Source organism: Prinia subflava, chromosome 27, assembly GCF_021018805.1.
Source record: "Prinia subflava isolate CZ2003 ecotype Zambia chromosome 27, Cam_Psub_1.2, whole genome shotgun sequence".
Classification (NCBI taxonomy): Eukaryota; Metazoa; Chordata; class Aves; order Passeriformes; family Cisticolidae; genus Prinia; species Prinia subflava.
The window spans coordinates 2,442,245-2,466,175 of NC_086273.1; the positions used below are offsets into that span (position 1 = coordinate 2,442,245).

At 51.3% G+C, this 23,931-nt stretch overlaps 3 protein-coding genes across 3 annotated transcripts in view; 2 read left to right on the plus strand and 1 right to left on the minus strand.

The window, feature by feature from the left end:
• The window catches only part of LOC134562336 (zinc finger protein 664-like), a 455,591-nt gene that overhangs the window by 62,240 nt on the left and 369,420 nt on the right, over positions 1-23,931 (plus strand).
• On the plus strand, positions 2,463-3,678 carry LOC134562272 (olfactory receptor 14A16-like). Its single transcript, XM_063419660.1, has one exon. It carries the CDS (start codon positions 2,746-2,748, stop codon positions 3,676-3,678), a length of 933 nt encoding a protein of 310 aa, XP_063275730.1. The 5' UTR covers positions 2,463-2,745.
• Positions 21,817-23,713, minus strand: LOC134562379 (olfactory receptor 6M1-like). Its single transcript, XM_063419754.1, has 2 exons — positions 23,375-23,713; positions 21,817-22,947 (listed from the first exon to the last, which is right to left on the minus strand). Exon 2 carries the CDS (start codon positions 22,927-22,929, stop codon positions 21,985-21,987), a length of 945 nt encoding a protein of 314 aa, XP_063275824.1. The 5' UTR covers positions 22,930-22,947; positions 23,375-23,713; the 3' UTR covers positions 21,817-21,984.

Below are 23,931 nucleotides of genomic sequence, written 5' to 3' on the forward strand. Positions count from 1 at the left end.
GCTACATCTAATCAGCCTTTGAAACACTGGGACTCTGCCCTTTCCTTCCTATGGATAAGAACTGTCATTTTGGTTCAGGCAACCATGGCTGAAATGGAATTCCATCTCCAAAACTACACAAATATCCAAGGGTGACTTTTAGACAAAAGCTGCAAGCATAGACAGGTCTGGCTTGCCGTGGCCTCTCATTTGCCTTCAGAACACCGGGGTTCTGTGGTTTCCATCCTAAAGAAAAGAACTGTCCTTCTTCTCAAGGCACCCATGGCCTCAAGCACGAGATCATTATATAGGCACAAAGAAGCTCTGTGCTCAATGGAGTGGAGACTGGGGACAAGAGACGAGAGACCTGGGAGTGCTTGAAGGGTGGTTTCAGAGATGGTGGATCCTTTGACATAGTAGAGAACAGCTAGAGAAAGAAAAGATTAATGCCAAGAGCACCTGGGGAAGTCCAGACTAGGAACAAAAAAAAAGGAATTTCCCTGCCAGGGCAGGTCTGTGGTGCAACACATCCCCCAGCAGGAGTCTGGAGCAGCCCAAGGCTCTGTGTGCCCAGGCAGAGGCAGGCAGGACACAGTGCTGTCAGCAAAGGAAGGGCCCAGCCAGGTGGGGCAGCTGGGGGATGACGACAGCCTGCAGGGACAGAGGCGCAGGGCATGGACACCGTAGGACAGCCTGGGCTGCACAGGGCACAGGCATGGGCAGCAGCTGAAAGGCCCTGACACAGCCAACTCCTGCAGCACTTGGGCCATGGCTGCTGGCCCTGGGCCTGAGGCATCAGGAGAGGACAAGTGACCCTTGCAGGCCTGGGGCCTCATTGCCTCCTTGTCCCTGCTCAGCAGCCTGGCAGGGGCCGCCCCATGGTGCTGCCCTTGGCATTGCACATCCCCACATCCCAGTGGCCCGGGAAGAGCCCTGAGCAAGGAGGGAGGGACAGGATCTGCCTTGGCAGGGGCTGGGGCTCAGGCCTTGGCCCTTTGCATTCCTGAAACACATCCAGGTTTGTTCAGCATGAGAGACACCTTTGCCTTTTTTGTCCCCACCTGTCATCACTGCCTGCAGTGTTCTGCTCTGACTGGAACCTGGGGACACTTTCTCAGTCATGTCCCTCAACAGAACCCATTAAAACTTGAAAAAACTTCAGTATTTCAATTTAATTTTGAGTTCTTGAGAAGTTTTTTTAACACTCTCTCAGGGACTGAGTCTGATGTAAACAACACAAAAGCTCAAGAGACTCATTAAAATCCTTAAGCTATGTCTGTACTGGTGAGCTGGGCTGGGGTCCTGGCACAGAGGCAGCTCCTGGAAACCAAGAAGAGCTTTAAAAAGACATTTCTCCTGAGGAGCAGCTCCTCTCCTAGCCCAGCAGGGCTGAGGGCACTGCCTGCAGATACCTGAGAGCAGTGAAGCAGACACAGGATCAAAGAAATTGGAAGGAGAAATCTGTGCTTCTTCATGGAGACAAACTGGAAGGAGAATTCTGTTTTCTTTGTGGAGAAATGTTCACTACTTCTGACAGGGTAAGTCACTGGCTGCAGGGATCTCCTCAAGCTGAGCCAGGACAGCACTGAGGTGACTGTAAGGATGGCTCTGCTGCCCTTGCTGCTTTGGGGGAGGATGTGCTCCAGAGCGGGGCTGCCCTGGGCACCGTCAGAGGGACAGGGCAGGACGGCTCCTGCTGCCAGGGATGGCTGCAGGGGCTGAAGCTGGGGCTGCAGCCAGGGCTGCCCAATGCTGTGGTGCAGAGCAGGTGCTGCAGCCCTGAGGGCTCTTGGCCAGCCCAGGGCATCTGCCACCTGCCAGGGGCAGCTCTCAGCCTGCCTGGGAGCTCCCATGGACTGTGGGGAGAAGTTGGAGGTGGAAGGAGCCACCCCCATCAGGGCAGATTCCTGCTGCTGTGGAGATGGTGCTGCATGGCCAGGGCTGCTCTCAGCTTTGTCATGGAGGAAAGGGAAAGGGGCTGTCAGGGTTGTCTGTGTCACTGACACTCCTGCAGTGTCACCCTGGGGATCAGCAGATGTGCCTCAGAGCTCCCTCAGAAAGTGCCTCCTCACCCTCCTCTAGCTACAGACAGCAGCAGCAGCACCTTGGCTTGCAGCATCTGTGTTTGTCTGAGCTGTCCTTAAGGCCCAGGTGCCAGGGAGATGCCCCTGGGCATTACCCTGTGCTGGGAGGGGTGTGCAGGGCAGAGCTGAGCCCCCAGGGTTCTGCTGGGCTGGGCTCGGGGAACACTGGCAGGGACAAGGCTTGGATAGAGAGAAACAGCTCCCAGTAGGCACAACTGCACGCAGCCGAGAGCGAGACCGAGCCTGGATATCCCTTCCTGTCCAAAAACACAGGAAAAAAAGGAGAGAAGTCTTTAGGAAAATTTATTTTGAAATTGCTGCTTACAGATAGTCCACTTTATTTTTCAGGTATCTTTTAAGTGCTATCAACCTGAAATAGAGGGATGTGTACTTAGCAAAGGGCATCTGTGTGAGGCCAGCAGATCTCACTGCCCTGGGGTACAGGCAGGTTTTTTTTCCATCTGGGCTCCCCAGTGTTCAGGCTGAGAGAAATACTGAAGATGAGGCAGTAATTCAGAAGCAGCTGAAACACGAACTGCAAGAAGTTTAGAAAAGTTCCCTCAGAAGAAGAGAAGTGATTATGAGAGGAGTCAAAATAAAATAGTGCAGGATTGACACAAAGAAATTGGTCCCATTTTGTCAATGTCTTCTTTCAACAGTTCACCATGCCCAGAGTGAAGAAATGTGCAACAGCAGCTCCATCAGCCACTTCCTCCTGCTGCCATTGGCACACACGCGGCAGCTGCAGCTCCTGCACTTCTGCCTCTTCCTGGCCATCTCCCTGGCTGCCCTCCTGGCCAACGGCCTCATCATCAGCGCCGTAGCCTGCGGCCACCTCCTGCACAGCCCCATGTTCTTCTTCCTGCTCAACCTGGCCCTCAGCGACCTGGGCTCCATCCTCACCACTGTCCCCAAAGCCATGCACAATTCCCTCTGGGACACCAGGAACATCTCCTACTCAGGATGTGCTGCACAGGTGTTTCTGTTTTTCTTTTTCATTTCAGCAGAGTATTTCCTCCTGACCATCATGTGCTACGACCGCTACGTGTCCATCTGCAAACCCCTGCACTACGGGACCCTCCTGGGCAGCAGAGCTTGTGCCCACATGGCAGCAGCTGCCTGGGCCAGTGCCTTTCTCACTGCTCTGCTGCACACAGCCAACACATTTTCCCTGCCCCTGTGCCATGGCAATGCCCTGGGCCAGTTCTTCTGTGAAATCCCCCAGATACTCAAGCTCACCTGCTCCAAATCCTACTTCAGGGAAATTGGGCTGATTCTGCTAAGTGCTTTTCTATATTTTGTCTGTTTTGTGTTCATTGTTTTCTCCTATGTGCAGATCTTCAGGGCTGTGCTGAAGATCCCCTCTGAGCAGGGACAGCACAAAGCCTTTTCCACCTGCCTCCCTCACCTGGCAGTGGTCTCCCTGTTCCTCAGCACTTGCTTTATTGCCTACCTGAAGCCCCCCTCCATCTCCTCCCCATCGCTGGATCTGTCCCTGTCAGTTCTGTACTCGGTGGTGCCTCCAGCCCTGAACCCCCTCATCTACAGCCTGAGGAACCAGGAGCTCAAGGCTGCAGGGTGGACACTGATCACTGTACGATTTCAGAAATATTAAACTGACGGTCAGTCCTGCAAAACACTTGTAAGAAACGTCATCTTTATATAAAGCTTTGCTTGTGAGGTTTTCATTCCTTCTTTTAGTATTCAATATAGTTCACAAAGCAAGACTACTCTAAGTGTGTCTCTTTAATTTCTCTCTACTTTTGCTGTGGCCACAGACTGTGTCAGAGAGAGGCTGTGCTCTTGGTGGCTTTTAAACTAATTAAAGGTTCTCCCAGCAAAGTTTTCACCAGAGAGCTCCCTTTTGTTCCCTTCTGTGTGGCTGCAGCAGCAATGTCTGTGTGCAGAGCTGGGGCAGATCAGTGCTGGCACAGCAGCTGTGCCCAGCAGCAGCAGCACTTGGTGTTGCCAGTGCTGCTGCCGTGGCCCTGCCCCGCTGCCCTCCTGGCCCTGCTGTTGCTGTAGGGCCTGAGTGCTCTCGGGGCCGGGCACAGGGCTGGGGGTGGCAGTGCCGGGGCTGCAGCAGGGACAGGCCATGGGCACTGCTGGGGCAGCGCTGACGCCTCAGGCCAGGGCCTGGGGGCTGCAGGCTCCTTGCCCAGGCTCTCTCCACAACACGGCCAGGCCAATGCTCAGCACAGAAAAGCCCCGTCAGCAGACCCAGGCTGGCCGTGGGCAGGCTGGGGGCAAACAGCATCACACCATGGGAACGTCCCTTGGGGAGCAGGATCATCCTCTAAGTGCTTCAGGAATTGTCTGCAGGCTCCTGCAGGGCCTCCTGCTGCTCCCTTGCCAGAGGCACCACAGGCCAGGGGGGCACATCTGCCCTGCTGTGTCTGCCTGTGGGGCTCCCTGCTCTGGGCAATGAGGAGGGGCTGCAGAGGCTCTGCAGGACTGACAGGATAGGCTTTGGGGCTGTGAGGAGAAGCTGAGGGACCTGGGCTGCTGCACCTTCTCAAGAGGAGGCCCAGGGCTCATCCTGCATCTGCTGCAAGGGTGGTTTCAGAGAAACACAGGATCAGCAAGGTTGGAAAATACCTTGGAGATCATCAAGTCCAACCTGTGCCCTGACATCACCTTGTCTCCCCTGAGCCTCCTCTTCTCCAGGATAAACAACCCCAGCTCCATCAGGCTCTCCTCACAGGACTTGTGTTCCAGACCCTTCACCAGCCTTGTTGCCCTTCTCTGGACACGCTCCAGCCCCTCCATGTCCTTCCTAAATTGGGGGCCCAGAACTGGACACAGCACTCGAGGTGCAGCCTCACCAGTGCCCAGCACAGGGGAAGAATCCCTGCCCTGCTCCTGCTGCCCACACCATTCCTGATCCAGGCCAGGAGCCATTGGCCTTCTTGCCCACCTGCCCACACTGCTGCCTCATGTCCAGCCTGCTGTCCAGCACTGCCCCACGTCCCTTTCTGCCTGGCCACTGTCCAGCCACTCTGTCCCCAGCCTGGAGCACTGCAGGGCTTGTTGTGGCCAAAGTGCAGGACCCAGCCCTTGGTCTTGTTCAGCCTCACCCTGTTGGATTTGGGCCCTGGATCCAGCCTGTGCAGGGCCCTGTGCAGAGCCCTCCTGCCCTCCAGCACATCCACACTCACCCCCAGCTTGGTGTCACCTGCAAATTTGCTGATGCTGGACTCAATCCCCTCCTGCAGATCCTCAGTGCAGATATTGCAATCCCCGCTGGCTGCCTCTGATCCCTGGGCCATCCTGGGGGTGCCCTGGGATGGCTCTCAAGGGGATCTGTTCCATCACCTTGCTGGACACCCAGGGCAGGCTGACAGGCCTGCAGTTCCCCACATCCTCCTTGCAGCCCTTCTTGGGGATGGGCTCCCATTGGCACCTCCAGTCCTCTGGGCCCTCCCTGCTGAGCCAGGACTGAGGAGAAATGATGGAGAGCAGCTTGGGGAGCTCATCCAGCAGCTCCCTCATGGCCCTAGCATGGATCCCATCTGGTCCCAGAGACACCTGTGAGCATCTGAGTGGCTCAGCAGGTCCCCAGCTGCTTTCTCCTGGATTCCAGGGGGGGCCTTCTACTCTCTGTGCCCATCTACCAGCTCTGGAGAGCACTCATCCTTAGGACAACCTCTGTTTTTTTTGAAAAGTGAGGGAAACAAAGTGAAAACTACCTCAGCCTTTTCCTCATCTTTAATTACTATATTCCACACTTCATCCAAAAAAGAGTAGAGATACTCCTTATCCCATGTTTTGTTAATAATTTATTTATATGAACATATTCTATTATTTTTTAGAGAAGTGGCCAAATTTAGCTGCAATTGACCTTTCACCTCTCTAATTTTCTTTCTGCATGACCTAAAATCATCCTTGAACTCTTTCTGAGTTACCTGACCTTTCCAAATGTGATGCACCTTTTTTTTTTCCCTTGAGATTCTACAAAACCTCCATGCCCAGCAAAACCAGTCCTTTTCTTTGTCTTCTAGAAGTCATTTTCTTCTTTGGCTCATCTTTTGGCACACTGAGACAGGCTGCTCCCTCTCCCTTAAAATTACTTTCTTGAAATGTGTCCATCCTTCCTGGATACCTTTGTTTTGTAGGGCTTTTCTTCGTTTAAAAAAGCCAGTACTTTATACAGTGCTTTCCAAATCTGCATCCTAAATAGGCCAAAGTCTGCCCTCTGAAACTGCAGTGTAGTTTTCTTGATGCCCCTCCTTCATTCACAGAATACTGGAAACTTGATTATTTCATGGTGACTTCCCCCCAGGCAGCCTCTGACCAACACTGATCTCCCACCAGCCCTTCTCTGTTTGTGAACAGCAGCAGACAGAGCTTTCCTTGGCAGTGGGAGTGTGACCAAAAATTTGATAAAATAAAAAACTCCTTAACACCCGCGTAGCAATAAGAAGCAGCATTCTTTATTCATCTAGTAGCATGGGGGATAGCTCCTCCCAAAGCTGTGCATGCTGAGTACAGGAAAGTTTCTGTTTATATTCTGGATACACATTGTCCCACACTAAACATATGAATGATAATCATTTCCCTGAAATCATTAACATATTTCCCCTCCCCATTTGCCTGCACTCTTCTATCCTGGGGTCTCTCTTGTGGTCCCTGGTGGTCACAGACCCCAATGTTCCAGGTGGCCTGGCTGAGCTGGCAGGACACTGAGGCTGGTGAACTTCCAGTGCCCCTTCGTACACAATGGGCACTGTGTGGTTTCTATGGGCCAGTGGTTTTGGAGAAAAAGCATTGTGTGAGCTCACCATGTGCAGAGTATTTATCATGTGGTAACATGAGATCTATGATATCAGAGAGTGGGTTATGTGAGGTCATTGAGATGCTTTGACATCATAGGGCACCTCTGTGACATCACAGAGCCAGCTATGACATCACAGGGCAGAGGTTTGACATCATAGAGCAGGCAACGACATCACAGAGTTGGCTGTGACATCACAGGGTGGCTGTGTGACATCACAGAGGCTGTGTGACATCACTGGGGGCTGTGTGACATCACAGGAGGCTGTGTGAGGTCCCTGGGTTGGTCACTCTGCCCCAGCCCCCCTCACAGTTCCCCCCCAGAGAAGTCCAATGCTGTTCATGCCCAGCAGGCTCCCCTGTCCCCCAGTATCCCCCCGGTGCTCCTGGAGCCACAGCCTCCACCAAAGGATGTTCCACAGGATCCACCCCAGAGCCTGACACGGGCACAAGGGGCTGGGCTGTGTCACCAGGACATCAAGGACCTGCATTATCCAGGGCACTGTGGCCTGGCTTGGGTTCCCCAGGGCAGGAAAGATGTCTGGCAGCTGCAGCAGGGCCAGGGAAGGGCTCCAAGGTGGGGCTGGAGCCCTTTGGCTGTGAGCAGAGGCTGAGGGAGCTGGGCTTGTCCAGCCCCGAGCAGGGAAGGCTGAGGGGCTCCTCATGCCAGCCTGGCAGAGCCACCCAGGAGGGGATGGAGAACACAGAGCCAGGCTCTTCACCGGGGGCCTGGTGGGAGACAAAAGACAATGAGGATGGGGTGAAAGAGGGGAGGTTCAGCCAGGACAGGAGGAAACCTTTGTTCCCATGGGCTCAGCCAGGTGCTGAGATGCTGCCTCCTCCCTGTCCTTTGGGATTTTCCAATCCACACCAAATCAAGCCTTGAACCACTTGGTCTGACCCAGTTTCTGACAGCCGGGGCTGCTGACTTGCTGAAGTCCTTTCCAATTCAGCTCTCTCCTGATCCTGGGACAGTGCTGGTCCCTGTTTCAGACTGGGACACAGATGATGGGACAGGAGCCCTGCAGGGCTGTAAGGGACCTGCAGCTTGTGAGGTGCACGAGCACATCTTCATTAACTGGGTCATTTGAGCACTTTTAAGAAATGTCAAAGTTTTCCCACCAGGAGAGACCAGGAATTTCCTGGAACTGTGCAATGGCAGGAGAAGAAATCCTGATCTTTCCCTCTATTGGTATCACTGGCTGGACTTGTGTTTTTCATGGAGCTGTGCCTTCCCTTGGTTTTGTTGGCTGACAATAAATGAACATCCCTCAGTGTCTCAGGCAGCTCCTTCTGCAAGGAAAGCAGGTGGGAGTTGGTGCCAAGGAGCTGAAAGCTGCAGGCACAGCCTGGGGTGGAGAAAGCTCAGATTTGCACAAGGCTGCTCTGAGTCCTGGGGGTTGGATGAGGGAATGGTGGGGTGGAGATAGGGACAAAGTGTGATTGATTGTCAGCCATGAAGGGTCTTGATTTTCATATCTACTCAGAGTGCCTTAGGAGGAGCTTGGGATCAATATCAACTGGAGATTGCTGATATCAATCTATAAACAGGATAACAAAACTAAACATCACCAAAAAATCTTCTGATTTTTTAAACAATATAGTCTATTATCTGTGAATACACTTCTGAAATCAGTACAATTAACGACACAAGAAATGAAGCTTAAAAATAAATTATTCCCAGTGGCTTATCTTGTTTAAGATGTTTTGAAATTTTAATGAGGCTATTGCATTGAATTCCTGAACTGAAGAGCTGAAGAATGAACAAGCCTCTTGAGAGCTAAAATTCATCAGGGAACTTCCCAGTTGCAGGGGATTCTTCCTCAGAAGAGCAGGTGGAATAGATTCCAGGGGTTTCCAGCTGCTAAAGAGCTGTGAGCTCATCTGCAGGCACAGGGGCTCCATGGTGGCATCTGAGGCGTCTCTGGGCTCCTGAAGATCTGTTTGGTCACAGTCACAAGTGCTCCATGGTGACATCCCAGGGGTCCTTAACCTTCCTAAGGGTCATGAGGTGACAGTCACAGGGCTGCACAGTGACAACGGAGGTGTCTCTACACTGTCAAGGAGCCAATTTGGCACAGGCAATGTCAGGAGTGCAGTGGTAACATCCCTGTACTCCTGAAGAACAGCGAGGTCACAGACACTCACAGGGGCTCCAGGGGACATCCCAGGAGTGTCCAGGCTGCCAAAGAGCTGGGATGTCGCAGACACTCGCAGGGGTTCCAGGGGACATCCCAGGAGTGTCCAGGCTGCCAAAGAGCTGGGATGTCACAGACACTCACAGGGGTTCCAGGGGACATCCCAGGAGTGTCCAGGCTGCCAAAGAGCTGGGATGTCACAGACACTCACAGGGGTTCCTGTCATGGGCAGAGTGGCAGCTTCAAGTACAGTTTAGTAGAGAAGCTCCTGTTGGGTCAGGAGGTACAGAAAGGACCCCAAAACCCCAATTATACCCCCAAGCTCCCCCAAACCAGGACCCCCAGGCTTTCTAAACTCTCTCTGTGAGAGGAGCCTGGGAGTGCCTGGATCCAGTGTCAGCCCACCACTTTGTAAAGGATTTTATGTGCAAAGGACTACACAGGTGGAACTGAACATTTATGCAGCTTTGTCGCACATCAATAAGGATGGCAAACCAGAAGTACTTATATACATTAAGACAGGACTGATTGTGATCATGATTAGACAAAAAGGTCTGAATCGGAATAATTTACTCCACAGAATAGGAGCTCTAATATTTATTTTTAATATAGTGCTCTAGGAAGCAATTTTGGAACAACTATATTTAAAGCAAAACCAGTTATTAAGTAGAGATGGGTGTCATTTCCCCAGACCAATGACCATGGGCAAATCTCTTTAGCTCAGCCTCCGGCAGTGACCTTGAGGGGTGTCTCCACTCCAGGGAGGAATCTCCACACCCCCCAAGAAAGGAAATGTCAGGAGATGCTGCAGTTAAAATTTGGGACGGGGCTTTTCTAGTCTGCAGTGCTGCCCTGTCAGTCAGATGTGCCCAGGCTGTGCCAGCTCAGCAGCTCTGCAGAAGCTCTCAGTGGTGTCCCTTGGTTGTTCCTTTCTCTGGGGATTTGACCAGCTCTGCCACAGCTTCAGCTCCCTCTCAGGATGTTGAGCTTTGGGATGGAGGAGTCAGGCTGGGTTCAGCATTATTCACCCCAAAAGCAGCATGACCCTGCTCTTCATTTCCCCCTGGGGGCTTTGCAAGCAGGGCCTTGTTGGGGTTGTTGGAGCCCATTGCAGGCAGAGCCTCCTGCTGCAGCAGGAACTGCCTTTGCTGTGCCATGGCCAGGCCAGGCCCCGCTGCAGGAACAGCCCCAGGCCAGCCCCAAGACAGGGAAGGGCTCGGGCACAAGGGCAGAGGGCCGTGCTGGGAGCTGTGCAGGGAGAGCCTGGCACACCAAAGGCACCTTGGCAGCAGCAGCAGCTCCCTGCGGGCCATGGCCAGAAGCCTCCCTGGGCACCCGGCCTGGTGGCCACCACTGCAGAGCTGCTGGGCCAGGGCTGATTTGTGCCTGGGCTCTGCCCCAGCCCACAGAGTGTGACCTCAGCCCTGACTCTGGCACAGCCGCTGGGCCTGGGCCCTGCAGAGCCTCAAGGTCACCTGTGCCAGCCTGGGGCCATCCCTGCATCTGCCACTGTCACTTCTGGACTCGCTGGTGCCTCCAACCCTGTGAACCCCTCATCTACAGCCTGAGGAACCAGGAGCTTGAGGATGCCCTGAGGAATATGACCCTTCTGTGCTTTTCAGAAACAATGAAGTGCCTGTTTCTTTCTGGATGGCATTCAGAATGGAACTCATTAAAGACCCATACTGCTCTGTGCCATGTATCTTTTTTGTAATTCTGTTTGGTATTCTAATTTTCCTTCAAAAAAAAGAAACAAACAACTCTTTACATAAAGGGGTGCCAGTAGTCAGAGTATTGTTACATCAGTTTTGTTGAACAATCCCTTTTTCTGACCCAGAGACCGGGGCCCTCAGAGTCATTTTAAAAGACTTTATTCCATTTTAAGTCTCATGAGAAGGATGAGACAGTACAGCTGTTACAATTCATGCCATCACAATCAGAAGCCAAACTATTTCCTAATTACCATATATTAGAAGAGTTTTTTGGCCTGTGAGGTTTTCCCACACAATGCTTCTAACACTTTTAAACCACACGTCTAAAAATACCTCATCTGCAATACATCTTGCTTAGTTCTATTTCTCCATTTGCAAAGTGACCATTTGAAACTTGTTTCTTGTTCAATTTCTCTCTCAACAATGTCTGTCTTATTCTATGACCTTTCTAAGTCAGCAGATTTTATGTCAGAGTTTGCACACAGATGCATACTATGTGAGCCTTCTGTCAGGCTTTGAGAATTCTCTACAAATCCATTTCCCACACAATATCCACCATGCTGTGTTAAGCAGAGACAGTGAGGAGCCATGATCACTGTGCATTGAGGTAAAATAAAGTGTCCTGCTGTGCCCTGTGTGTCCAAGATGCTTCCTGAGCCCTTCTGTGTCTCTGCAGGGGCAGTGCCTGTGAGCAGAGGTGCAGGGAAGAGACTCCCAGCACAGCAGCACAGCCAGGGACAATGGCCCTGCCTCTTCCCACAGCTGCTCTTCCCAGCTGCAGCCTCTCCTTGCCAGCCCTTCTGTGGCTGTAAGGCCCCAGGGCTGTGGCAGCTTGGTCACTGTCCTGCTGCGTGTCCCTGCTGTGCCCACAGGCAGGGACAGGCCATGGGCTCTGCTGGGACACAGCTGGGCTCCAGCACAGCAGCTGCAGCAGCAAAGGGCATCTCCGGAGGGCAGGCCAGGAAGGCTTTGCTCTCCTCCAGAGCTGCTGTCAGCAATGTGCTCCAGGAATGGCCTGGCAAAGCAAAGCCCAGTGCCTGGGGCAGAGGGGGAGTGTGCAGGGGGGCACACAGCAGTGTCCTGGCACAGCCAGAGCTGCTGGCATGGAGCTGAGGGAGCAGCAGAGCAGGGCCTGGGCTGTGTCTTTGTTCTGGGCACAGCCTGGGAAGGTGCCCCAGGGCAATTGCCGCACACCAGCCCCTGCAACCACCACTGCCAGCACAGGCATCTCACCTGTACCTGCAGGAGGTTGTTTGTCCCTGCATGGAGGGACACCAAGGCACCAGGCCAGCAGTCAATGTTTGCTGTGTGCTGAGGAGATTTCAGCAGTGCCTCGGGTGTGTGGGGGGAGATGAAGCCCGGGGAGCACAAACACCATCAGCAGCACTCGGGGTGGCACAATCCCGGTGGCACAAACAGTGCCTTGAGGCCACTTCACTCTGAGAGGAACATCGTCTGGGAAAGCACCTGAATTCTGTACTGGGCTGTGCTTAGGACTGCACAGAGAGAAACATCCAGGGCAGGGAGGCTCCAGGGAAAAATTCTCAGGACATCCAAGGAGTGCACAGAGAGACCACTGGGGTGGGGCTCTGTGTGGAGAAATCACAGCTGCCTCCCTTCTGAACCACTCCGAGGACCTGGACAGGGCTGTGCTGTGTTCTGGGTACTGCCCTGGAACTGTGGGATATGGAAAAGGCCTTTGGTGTCAGGGATGTGGAGAAGGCTGGGCAGTGTCACTGTGGGACCTCTCTCAAAGCCCTTGGAAAGGGCAGAGCCATCCCCGAGGGTCTTGGGCACTTGGGAAGGGCAGAGCTGGAACCAGTCTGCAAAGAGGGCAGGGAGGGGGACTGGAAAGGGGATGTTGTGTGCCCATCAATGTCATCAATGTACTGCAGATGTCCTGGAGCCTCCCCCTTTTCCAGTGCAGTCTCAGTCAGTCCATGGGAGGTGGTGGGACTGTGCTTCCACCCCTGGGGCAGTGGCTTCCAGGTGTCCTGCGCTCCCCTCCATGGGAAGGCAAACTGAGGCCTGCATTCTGCTGCCACAGGAATGGAGAAAAATGCCTTGGCAATGTCGATAGCACCACTTGGCTGCCTTGGACTCCAGCTCCTACTGGAGCTCCAACATGTCTGGCACAGCAGCGCTCAGTGGTGGAGTCACTTCATTCAAGGCACGACAGTCCACAGTCAATCTCCATTCTCTGTCAGATTTGCACACAGGCCAGATGGGGCTGTTGGAGGGTGAGGGTGTTTTGCTGACCACCCCTTGGCTCTCCAGCTCTCGGATCATCTGGTGCATGGGGATCACAGCATCTCCAGTTGTTCTGTACTGTCAGGGATTCACCGTGGAAGTGGCATTTGGCACTCGTTGCTCTTCCCCCTTCAGGAGTCCTACTGCAGATGGGTTCTCTGATAGTCCAGGCAAGGTGTTCAATTGCTTAACACCCTCTGTCTCTACAGCTGCTATCCCAAACACCCACTTGAATCCCTTTGAGTCTTTGTAATACCCATTTTGGAGGAAGTCTAGGCCCAAAATGCATGGGGCCTTGGGGCCAGTCACAATAGGGTGTTTCTTCCACTCATTTCCAGTCAGGCTCACATCAGCTTCCACCAAAATCAAATCCTGTGATCTCCCTGTTACACCAGCAACAGAAACAGATTCTGTCCCTACATATCTTGATGGGATTAATGTGCACTGCACACCACTGTCAGCCAGGGCCTCATATATTTGTGGTTCTGATGTGCAAGGCCAACAAAACCACACAGTCCAAAACCCACTATTTCCCCCAGTCTCTACCTGGCTAGAGGCAGAGGTACTCTAAGCCTGGTTATCCTTCTTTCTCTGGGTTACTGCAGCTGCTGCCTTTTTGTGGAATTTCATCTCTGAGTCTTGCCTTCCAACAATTCACCTAGCCAGTGTGTCAGAGCAGCAGTAGATTTTCCATCCCATCTCCTCATGTCTTCCCCAGAATCACACAGGAGGGAGCACAGCTCAGCTCGTGAGGTGCCCCTTCTCTCCCTGTCTGGGAAACGTCTGCATTTGGTGCCAGAACCTCTGATCTGTACTGCAGAGATTTAGAGACAGCCTTCTCTAATCTCCTGCCTGAGTTTCTTGGGGTTCTCCTCTCTCTTGTCTTCTAATGTCTGCAGACGTGTTTCCACAGCTGCCATTCTTGCATGTGTTGGGCCATGCACAGCATCTGCAGATGCTCAGAGATTCTTCTCCAGATCCAGCACGGTCTCCTCCGTGTCATCCCCCTTCATTATTGCTAAAGCAGAAGAGTATTCTTGTGGCCCAAGTCGTACAAGTTTTCCCCACATCACAGGTGTACATGGTACCAAGTCTGGGTTCCTGGTGTTTAGGTCATCTGAGAAGACAATCTCTGCCACTGCCATTTCTCTCAAGCCTTGAATCCCTTGTTCTCTGGTCTTCCACTGGGTTTGCTGCAGCTAGAGATGGTCTGCACACAGATATCTTTGTGCCACACTTGCCAGGACCCGTTCCCAGAGACTGCAAGGGTGAGCCTCCCTCATCATTCCTTGGTCGATAACAGGATCCTGTGACAGGGATCCCAAATGCCTCGTTTCAGTGCCCTCCAGAATTGTAGCCTGGCCTGCAGCATCCCAAAGATGGACTAACCAACTAATTATAGATTCATCGGGTCACTGAGTGTAATCCTTCCTTAGGGCACGAAGGTCCTTCAGGGAAAAGGACTCAGTAGTGCCTCCTGATCTTGTGCCAGTTAGTTGGGCTTCTGATTTTGTGTCATGAGGCGTTGAGGGTCCTTTACCCGGATCACTGTGCACTGGTCAGTTTAGCTTGTGTGCTTCTTTCCCCTCTTTCCCACAGTGCCTGCCAGTGTCTTAGGTTCACAGTCTGGTTTAGCTGCTGTCTTAGGCTCGCTGTCTGGTTTAGCTACAGCCTGAGTAGCTGGGGTGTTGGCTGCAGCCTGAGTGACTGGGGTAGCTGCTGATTTATCTCCCCGCCCCCTGATTCTATCTGCTGCCCTACAGTATCTAGCAGCCTGCTATAAGCATATGCCAGGGCCCAGCTCATTGCAATGAGCTTTTTCTCCTTAGAGAAAATCACGGCAGTTCTTTTCCAGATATTTCCCCACCTTCTCAGGGTTCTCAGTTTGTTCACATGAAAATTCCCAAGCTGGAGGATCAGAAAATTACTGCAAGGTTCGGCCCGTTCTCTCCCATTCTCCACACCACTCAGGATTTTCCACACCTGGGTCTACTCCTGGGCTTTCTTCTGGGTCTGGGGTCTCATCAGCTCCTCTGGACATCTCAGCCCTCACCCTAGAGAAGCTGCAAATCATACAGAGGAAGCTCACCAGTGAAATATCAGGAATGTGGTCTCTTTAACATTCAGGGGAAACTGAACATCCTCAAAAAATGATGTGACTGATTCAAAAGACAAGAGGGAAAGTTCGAAAAGCTTCATCCCCTAGTACTCCTCTAACAAATTGGGTGCAATTACTAATAAATCCACAAAACATGCTGCTGGAACTAAGAAGCAGGGTATGACAAAGAAATCATAAACCAAACATAGCTAGCACAAACTCCAGTACCTTGATAAACTTTCTGTAAATCAATATCATTGAGCCCAGGAGGACAGCTATCCTAATTTGTGCTCCCCTACTTAAAAGCTCTGTGTTAGGGACAATACTGGAGCTATTTCTGGATAAGAAAACAGACCTAGGGACCATAATGGTGTTAAAACCTCAAACAAGCCTAGAGAACAGGAACACAGGAAGGACTCCACCCCAAGAAACATTATGAATTCAAGCAGCAACATGGCTACTGACTACTATATCCCTACACAAAGTACAACCAAAATGCAACCAGTACAAGTTATTTCCACTTTCTTAAGCCACACGCTGGTCACCAAAAAAACTTTCCTACAGCCAGAGAATGATTGATGCAAACACTGTGCAGATTTCTCCCCTAGTGAGAGCTCAGTCCCCCTCCCAGCCCAGGCTGCTCCCATCTCTCTGTGCCTCTGTGCAGTGCCCGGGGTGGCTGCAGGCAGTGCCCCAGCCCTGCTGGGCTGGAGAGGAGCTGCTCCTGGGCAGAGCTGTCTCTGCAGTGCTGCCCTTGCCAGGAGCTGCCTCTGTGCCAGGAGCCCATCCCAAAGCTGGGGCAGCCACAAAGCTGTGCCCATTCCTGGTCATTGCTGCCCTGAGGAGGATGGACCCTCAGCCACTTGGAGGGTGGGGATGAATTTGACTTTTCCAGAGGCCTCTTCTTCCTTGAGCTCTTCAGCTGAGAAATTAATTGACAAAGGCTCATTAACATTTGTTCAAAACGCAAACACAACAAGCCGCTGGGAAAAAATTAAGTTTTCAATTCTTCTGTGTTTAATTAGACAGATTTTGGAAGTTCAAAAAACTTCTCAAGAACTCATAGTTCAATTGAAACACTGAAGTTTCTTGAAGTTTTCATGGGTCCCACAGAGAATCAGGACTGAGAAAGTGTCCCCAGGTTCCAATGGGAGCAGAACACTGCGGGCAGTGATGACAGATATGGAAATCAAGACGCTTCATGGCTGACAATCAATCAGACTTTCTCCCTGACCATGACCATGGCTCTGCCTCTGGTCAGGTGTAGTACATTAGGAAGGTTTTCTGCTACAATTATGGAGGAAGATTTCCAGAGCTTCAAAGAAATACACATTCCTGTTTTAAAGGGTGTCTTTTATTACTGTTCTCTTTGGAGCAGAGGTGATTGCAGCATTCTGTGATTGACACTGATCCAGGGTCTCTCCTCAGGAGGCCTGGCCTGCTCAGAGAAGCTGTGCCATGAGCGCTGAGCCAGTGTGGACAACCTTGCTGCACATTGCCCAAGCCCATCCTGTGTGTCCTCCCTCACCTGGGACCTGCTTTGCTTGGAGAGCTGCCTGCACTCAGGAATAAAGGGGGTTTCTAGTTTTTGAAGCAAATTAAATTCTCCTAATTTTCCTTCCTGGAAACAGACCCACTCCTCAAGTGTGTGCCAGCCCAAGGTGCCACCAAAACCCCTCCAGCCCTGCCCTGGGCCAGCTGTGAGGGTGGGTCATCATCCCAACCTGCACTGGGCCCTGCAAGGGGCTGTGCCCACGGACACTGCACTGACCCCACTGCTGGGTTTGGGGGCCACGGACACCGTGAGCAGTTCCAGTTTCCTTGGAAACACTGGGGAGGACTGGGACATACTGGGGAACACTGGGAACACTGGGGGAGACACTGGGCCATACTGGGAGTGACACTGGGGAGGACTGGGACAACCTGGGAACACGGGGAATGCTGAGGGGGAATCTGGGCAGACTGGGATGGACTGTGGGGGTACACTGAGACATTCTGGGACATACTGGGAATGATACTGGGGGATACAGAGGCTAACTGGGGACACTGGGAACACTGTGGGACAATGGGGTGCAGTACTGACGACACTGGGAGAAACTGGAAGGGAATGGGAATGAACTCAGGTGTATTGGGAGGACCCGGAGGGGTTGAATAGGCTGTTCCCGCCTCCGCCCATTTGCCGAGCCTTCTGCCAATCACCACTCGCAGCCAATCAGCGCCGGGGATCGGTGCCTCGGAGGCGGTGCCTGGTGTCGGCGCCATCATTTTCTCTTTGCCTATAACTCCCGTCATCCCCCGCTCTCCACAGAACCCCGGTATCGCCCCCCGTGTGTCCCATCAGTGTCCCCCAGACCCTCCAGGATCTGTAAGATCCCCTCAGCGCCAGTTCGTGACCCCCAAAAGCGTCCCCAGATCCCCTGAATGCTCCAACCCCACAGATGCCCGTTAGAGCCGCTTCTGGGAATTCATCTCTTGTCATCCCCCGCGGCTTCAGAGCCCCTCATAACACAGTTCCGCACCGAAAACTCATGCAGTGCCCCGCGCCCTAAAGAGCCCGGTTAGAGCTCCACAAGCTCCCCCAAGTGCTCCCGAACCGTGTACATTCCCTGCTGAGGACCTGCACTCGCGGCTCGGACACAAAAGTGTCCCCCAAGTGCCTTCCCCGATCCCCAAACGCCCTGTTCGAGCCACTTCTGGGACTACAGCTCCCAGCATGCTCCGCGGCGCCGGTAGAGCGCTGTTCCAGCCGTGACTTTATCTCCCAGCATGCCCCGCGCCCCTGAGAGCCATTGGCGCTGTGCTTTGAACTCCCGTGATGCTCCGCGGCCCCGTTCAACCGTGTCCTACCCGCGCCTACAACTCCCATCATGCCCCGCGCCCCAGAGCGCCCCCTCAGAGCCCCCCAAGTGCCCGCCCGGACCCCGAAGGGCCCCCAGATTCCCCTCCCTGACCTCCGAGTGCCCCCTGGAGCCCCAAGTGCTCCCCCGGACCCCGAATTGTCCGACAGAATCCCTAAGGGCCCCTCCAAGTGCCCACCTGGCTCCTCAAAGTGGCCACTAGACCTTCAAGTTCTCTCTAAATTCCTCCCCCTAACCCCAAACTGCCCCAAATGTGCCCCAGAAATGTCTTCATGGACTCCAAAATGGCCCCTTTACCCAGTCTCACAAAATGATATAAAAAGATGACAAAAGGACTAAAATTAGGGCTAATTAGCATAAAGAGGGAGAATACAATATCCAGTACTGGTAAAGTAATTAGTGGAGGGAATTGTGTTACATATAACAAGTGCCTTTTCAGTGCTAAAAATATACAGATTTTATTCTAAATATAAATATTAGGTAATAAATTGTGAAAAACAAGTTTCACTTGGTAAAATTTAAAAGTTTAATAAAAAATACAAATAGACAATCAGGAGACTATAAGAACAGAAGTCTTTTACAGGTGCCTGGGCACCTTGACATGGAATTCACCATGAGGTACACCTCTTAACAAAAGAGTCATCCCTTAAAAACAGTGGTGCATTGAAAATTCACACATTACATACATAATTCAAACATTCCTTTCAAATTTTAGGTGTTTCTGTTTAATCTGAACTCCCCCCTTCTCCCTTCCATCTATAAATCTGTCCTTCTCATGGCTCCATACTGTCGAAGGGTTATGCCATAAATGTTTTCTCAAAGCCTTTTTGGAGCAATCTCTTCTCCAGCTATGACACTGTGAAAAAACTTCTTTGGTTATCTTCTCTATTCCTCGAGCTAATTACAAAAGCACCTTTACAGAACATAGTTTCTATTTTACTATTATGCTATAACCTAAAAACAGCAATTACCATATAACTGAAAGAAATTATATGAATACAGGGTAACTTCCCAACATTACACATGGGATATTCACTTTAATCCCTGTGAAAAGCCAATCATATAATATGCATTTATAACAAAAAATAGAAGAATATGATTATACATAACATAAATGTAATTATAATTTTTAATAAGTATTTAAATTCTTTTCATAAAGAAAATGTTGTGGGGTTTTTTATTTTTTTTTAATGTTTTGGGATGTCAGTCCCAGGTGGGCGATGTCAGACATGGTGAGGATGGGGTGAGGAGCAGGATGTCCAGACAGGGTCAGCCCAATAGAGGCTGTAAGAAATGAGACGCTTGACACAGCCCATATTTCAAGCAGCAATTCAATTTAATGAGTTAATTAACATGGTAAAGTGTGAGCAAAGACAGCGCGCTGGGTACAGTGGAAGGATTTTCCCTTCTGACTGCACACCGATTGCTGGACTTGCTGGGATTTTATTTGCTATATTCATACATATTCATAAGCTTTCTCAGCAGTTTCTATTTCAATATTTACTGTCATTATTTAATATCTATTGTGGTCCATTTTAGATTTCAATATTCCAGGATGTACATCCAGGATATGTATCCCAGGTGGTGGGGTCCAGCTTCCAGATGTGGGGTCCAGCTTCTTTTTTCCAGGTCTATCAGTCTTTGATAGTGATGTTCAGTTTCCTTTTTCAAGAAACATAAATCAGCGAGCTGAAATCTTTCTTCCGTATCCAGGATGTTTTTTTACCAATCTGTGGGAAAGCCTTTTTACATTCTAAACCTACAGATTAAAATTCTTTAATACAAAACAAGCTTCTAAAGTTATAATTAAAAGACACTTATTACAGAATAGCTTGAGATTTATAATAGGTAATTGTAAGCAAAAGTTTTATTCAAAAACTTCCTTCCATCCTTTCCTCGGTTGTTTATTAGAACTCATCTTTATAACTGTCCCATGGCCGTGTTCCACAACTACAATTACAAAGATTTTCTTCATTTCCCTGACACGAAACTGAACTTTGTATTTCACAGTGGGCACAGCCCCTTGCAGGGCCCAGTGCAGGTTGGGATGATGACCCACCCTCACAGCTGGCCCAGGGCAGGGCTGGAGGGGTTTTGGTGGCACCTTGGGCTGGCACACACTTGAGGAGTGGGTCTGTTTGCACTGGGGAAAATTAGGAGTTTTTCATTGCTTCGAAAAAAACCAAATAGAAAACCCCTTTATGCCTGAGTGCAGGCAGCTCTCCAAGCAAAGCAGGTCCCAGGTGAGGGAGGACACACAGGATGGGCTTGGGCAATGTGCAGCAAGGTTGTCCACACTGGCTCAGCCCTCAAGGCACAGCTTCTCTGAGCAGGCCAGGCCTCCTGAGGAGACCCTGGATCAGTGTCAATCACGGAACACTGCAATCACCTCTGCTATAAAGATAAGAGTAATAAAAGACACCCTTTAAAACAGGACTGTGTATTTCTTAGAAGGTCTTTGAACTCTTTCTCCATAACTGTAGCAGAAAACCTTTCTTATGAACTGCACCAGACCAGAGGGAAATCAAGGCACAGCCATGGTTAGTCAGGACTTGCTTGATCCCACTGAGCCCCGTGGTGCATTTATTGCTGAGCCCTTCAACCTCAGGTCCTGAGAGGAGGGACAATGCTGAGGGCAGGACAAGGGGGGTGACAGTGCCCAGCCTTGCTGGGGCTGTGCCAGGAGGCCCCAGGGCCTCAGGACAAGGTGTCCCCTCACAGCCCTGGTGGCACAGACCCTGCTGTGCCCCAGGGGACCAAGACTTGGCTTCTCCTGGGCACTGCCAGCCCTGCCAGGGCCCTTGGCCATGCCCAGCACAGCTTGTCCTGCGCTGTCCCACAGCTGTCCCTGTGTCCCTGCAGGCTGCACACTCCCATCTCACTGCCCCCCTGGCTCTGCCCTGCATTTCCCTTTCTCTTCTCCCTGATATCCTGTGATGGAACGTGTGAGAATGGTTCAAAGCTGTACCAGGGACGGTTTAGACCGCACAGGAGAAAGTGTTTCTTTCCTGACAGGGTGGTCAAACACTGAACAGGCTCCCTGGAGAGGTGGTTGGTGCTCCAAGCCTGTCAGTGTTGAAGAGACATTTGGGCAGTGCCCTGAATGACTGCTTTAACTTTTGGTCAGCCCTGGAGGGCTCGGGCAGATGGACCAGACCATCATTCTGCTCTGAACTGCAGATCATTCCCAATGGCCTATCCTGGTCCAGTCTGTCCCATTCCATGTCCATCCCTGTACACAGATCCCTGCAGCAGCTGTGCTCAGACACTCCTCTGCTCAGCAGCTTCCCCTGGATTCCAGTCTCACCAGCTGAGGCATTTGCACAGCTGAGCCCCGAGGCCACAGCCCCATTGAGGTGCTGGTGCAGACCAGACACCCCCACACCCCAAACCCTTCAGTCCAGTCCCTCTGGTCACTCTGTGGCCGGCACCATTGGCAGATGGGCTGTTTGTGCCCTCCTCCAGCTGCTGCCCTCACACCCCCAGGCTCCTGTGCTCGGGCAGAACAGAGATTTGCTCACACAGGAGGTAGAATTTAAGGTAAATGAGAACACAGGGCAGACTGCTCTGGTTGAGTCCTTACCTTCCCACAAGTCCTGTGCTATCCAAAACTGCTCTTCCCCTCCATCCCATAATCAGTCCTACATACCAGGGCAGCAATCTCCTTAGTCCAAATGGTGACCTGCTCTCTGTGACTTTGGGGTTTCAAACTGGGCACCAGGGCTGGTGGCTGTCCCAGGAAAGGAGCTGGGACAAGGGGTCCATTGCTCAGGAGCTGTAATTTGGATTGTCACTTGCACTGTTCCTCTGAGCTCTTCTTTCTTTTGGAGATGGGCTCTTAATGAGCTGGTGCTTCTCCAGAGATGGGCCCGGGAGCAGCCAGGGCAGAGAATGAACTGAGTTTCTCCTCCTGCCATTGTTGCTGCCCTGCCTGGGTGTGCAGATGAGTCTCTTACCTCTTAACCTGACACAGCCCTGCAGGAGCATCCATCTCCTGAGGCAGCCATGTTTGGAGGCTGCACACACAGGCACTGGTATTGGGTAACACATGATCCCAGATTCTTGGGATGGCTTTCCAGAAATGCACCATGGTTAGGGGAAAAGCTTTGTTCTTGTCCTGGCAATGGTTTTGTTCAGGGCCAGGATCACAGATTTGTTCCGAAGGCTGTAGATGAATGGATTTAGGAATGGGTACAGGACTGTGTTCAGCAGAGCTACAATTTTGTTGGTCCTCAAGGAAACATCTTCTGCAGGACACGTGTAGAGAGCAATGCAGCTCCCATAGACAATGGATAAGGTGATGAGATGGGAAGAACACGTAGTCAAAGCTTTCCTCCTCCCAGAGGCTGCTGGAAGATGCAGAACACAGGAAAGGATGCAAATGTAAAATGTCAGAGTCAGACATAAGGAACCCAGCACAACACAGGATAAGAAGACAGAGTCTATTTTCCAAAGCAGGCTGGTGTCAGAGCAGGACAGTTTGAACAAGGGGGAGTTGTCACAAAGGAAATGGGGGATCTTGGAGCCACAGAAAGACAGCTCAGAGAGGAAGGGCAGCCGGTAGCTCAGCAGGGCAAAGCCCAGGACCCAAGCAGCAACAACCAGGCGGACACAGAGCTGAGGCTTCATGATGGCAGCGTAGAGCAAAGGGTGGCAGATGGCAACATAGCGGTCAAAGGCCATGACAACCAGCAGGACAAACTCTGTGCAGCCCAGAGCAAAATAGAAATAGTTCTGGGCAAAGCAGCTGCTTAGTGAGAGACTGTTCTGGCCACAGCTCAGCATGACAAACAGTTTGATGCTTGTGGAGGATGTAAACCAGATCTCCAGGAAGGCCAGGTTGCTGATGAAAAAGTACATGGGGGTTTGCAGGTGGTGATGCACACACACAAGGAAAATGATGGTTGCATTCGCCATCACTGTTGTCACGTACATGAGCAGAAGGACCCCAGAGAAAAATAGCTGCAGTCTTGCATCAAGCTCTGGGAAACCCTCTAGGATGAACTCAGTAACTGCTGTTCCATTTTCTGGTCCCATGCTGAATCCCAGCTCATCCTGCTGAGACAGGAACACAGCAAAAACAAGTGTAATAATTTCCCAGTCTGGACAAACATTTCTATCCTTCTCTGCTTCTTTCTATTCCTGCAGTTTTGTTATACAGCACAGAGATTGTGCTTCAAACAATCCTCCCACCCTGATTGTTCTGTTTCACATTTCAGGTAAAATCCATAGAGATTTTGTTGTCTTTTTTCTACCTTTTCCAAACACTCCCAAAGAATTCTCTCACCAGAACAGAGGATTCTGAAGAGGCTCTTGGCTCTATTCCCCCATTCCTGGGAAATTCCCAGCTCACGCAGACCTACTGCAAACATCTGTCACAGCCCCATGCCAAACACCTCTCATCTACAGCACAAACACTAAACTGTGAAATTACATCCAATCTGTACATTGAAATCCCTTGTTTCTGTTATTCAGTACTTGCCTTTGGACCCGGAGTCTCTGAGGATCTGCTGACTCCAAAATAAGCAATGCCAAATATCTCTTTTGCAACCCTCTGCTTTCTTCCACAGCTTTTTCCTCTTGGGCTCTTCAGGAAAGGAAAGGGGAGGGTGGAATAGGGACCCAGTAGTTCTTGGTTTTTCAGTACTCTAAATGAGGAGCAGAAAATTTATTATGGATCCACTCAGAGTGTCACAATCTCAGCTGTCACCTGTCTGCACCAAAATGCACCTGTTCCCATGCAGTCCTGCATTGCTATTGCTATCAAAAAACCCGAGTGCAGAGCAAGAGAGAAGTGCCAGGAAGAGATTTGTAACCTTCCTTTTGTGTGCCAGCTGGGAGCAGCCAGCCTCCAGAGTGTTCTCTTGTCTCCACTGACTACAGAGGGAGCCTGGAGGAAACAAATTCTGCTGGCTGCCTGCAGGGGAGTAGATGAAACTCACTATTCAAGTCTCAAATCCCTGATTAATTAAGTTGTTCTGTTTTTAAACCAAAATACTTAGGAGAAGAAGCACGACAAAAATATGTGCAATAAAGACT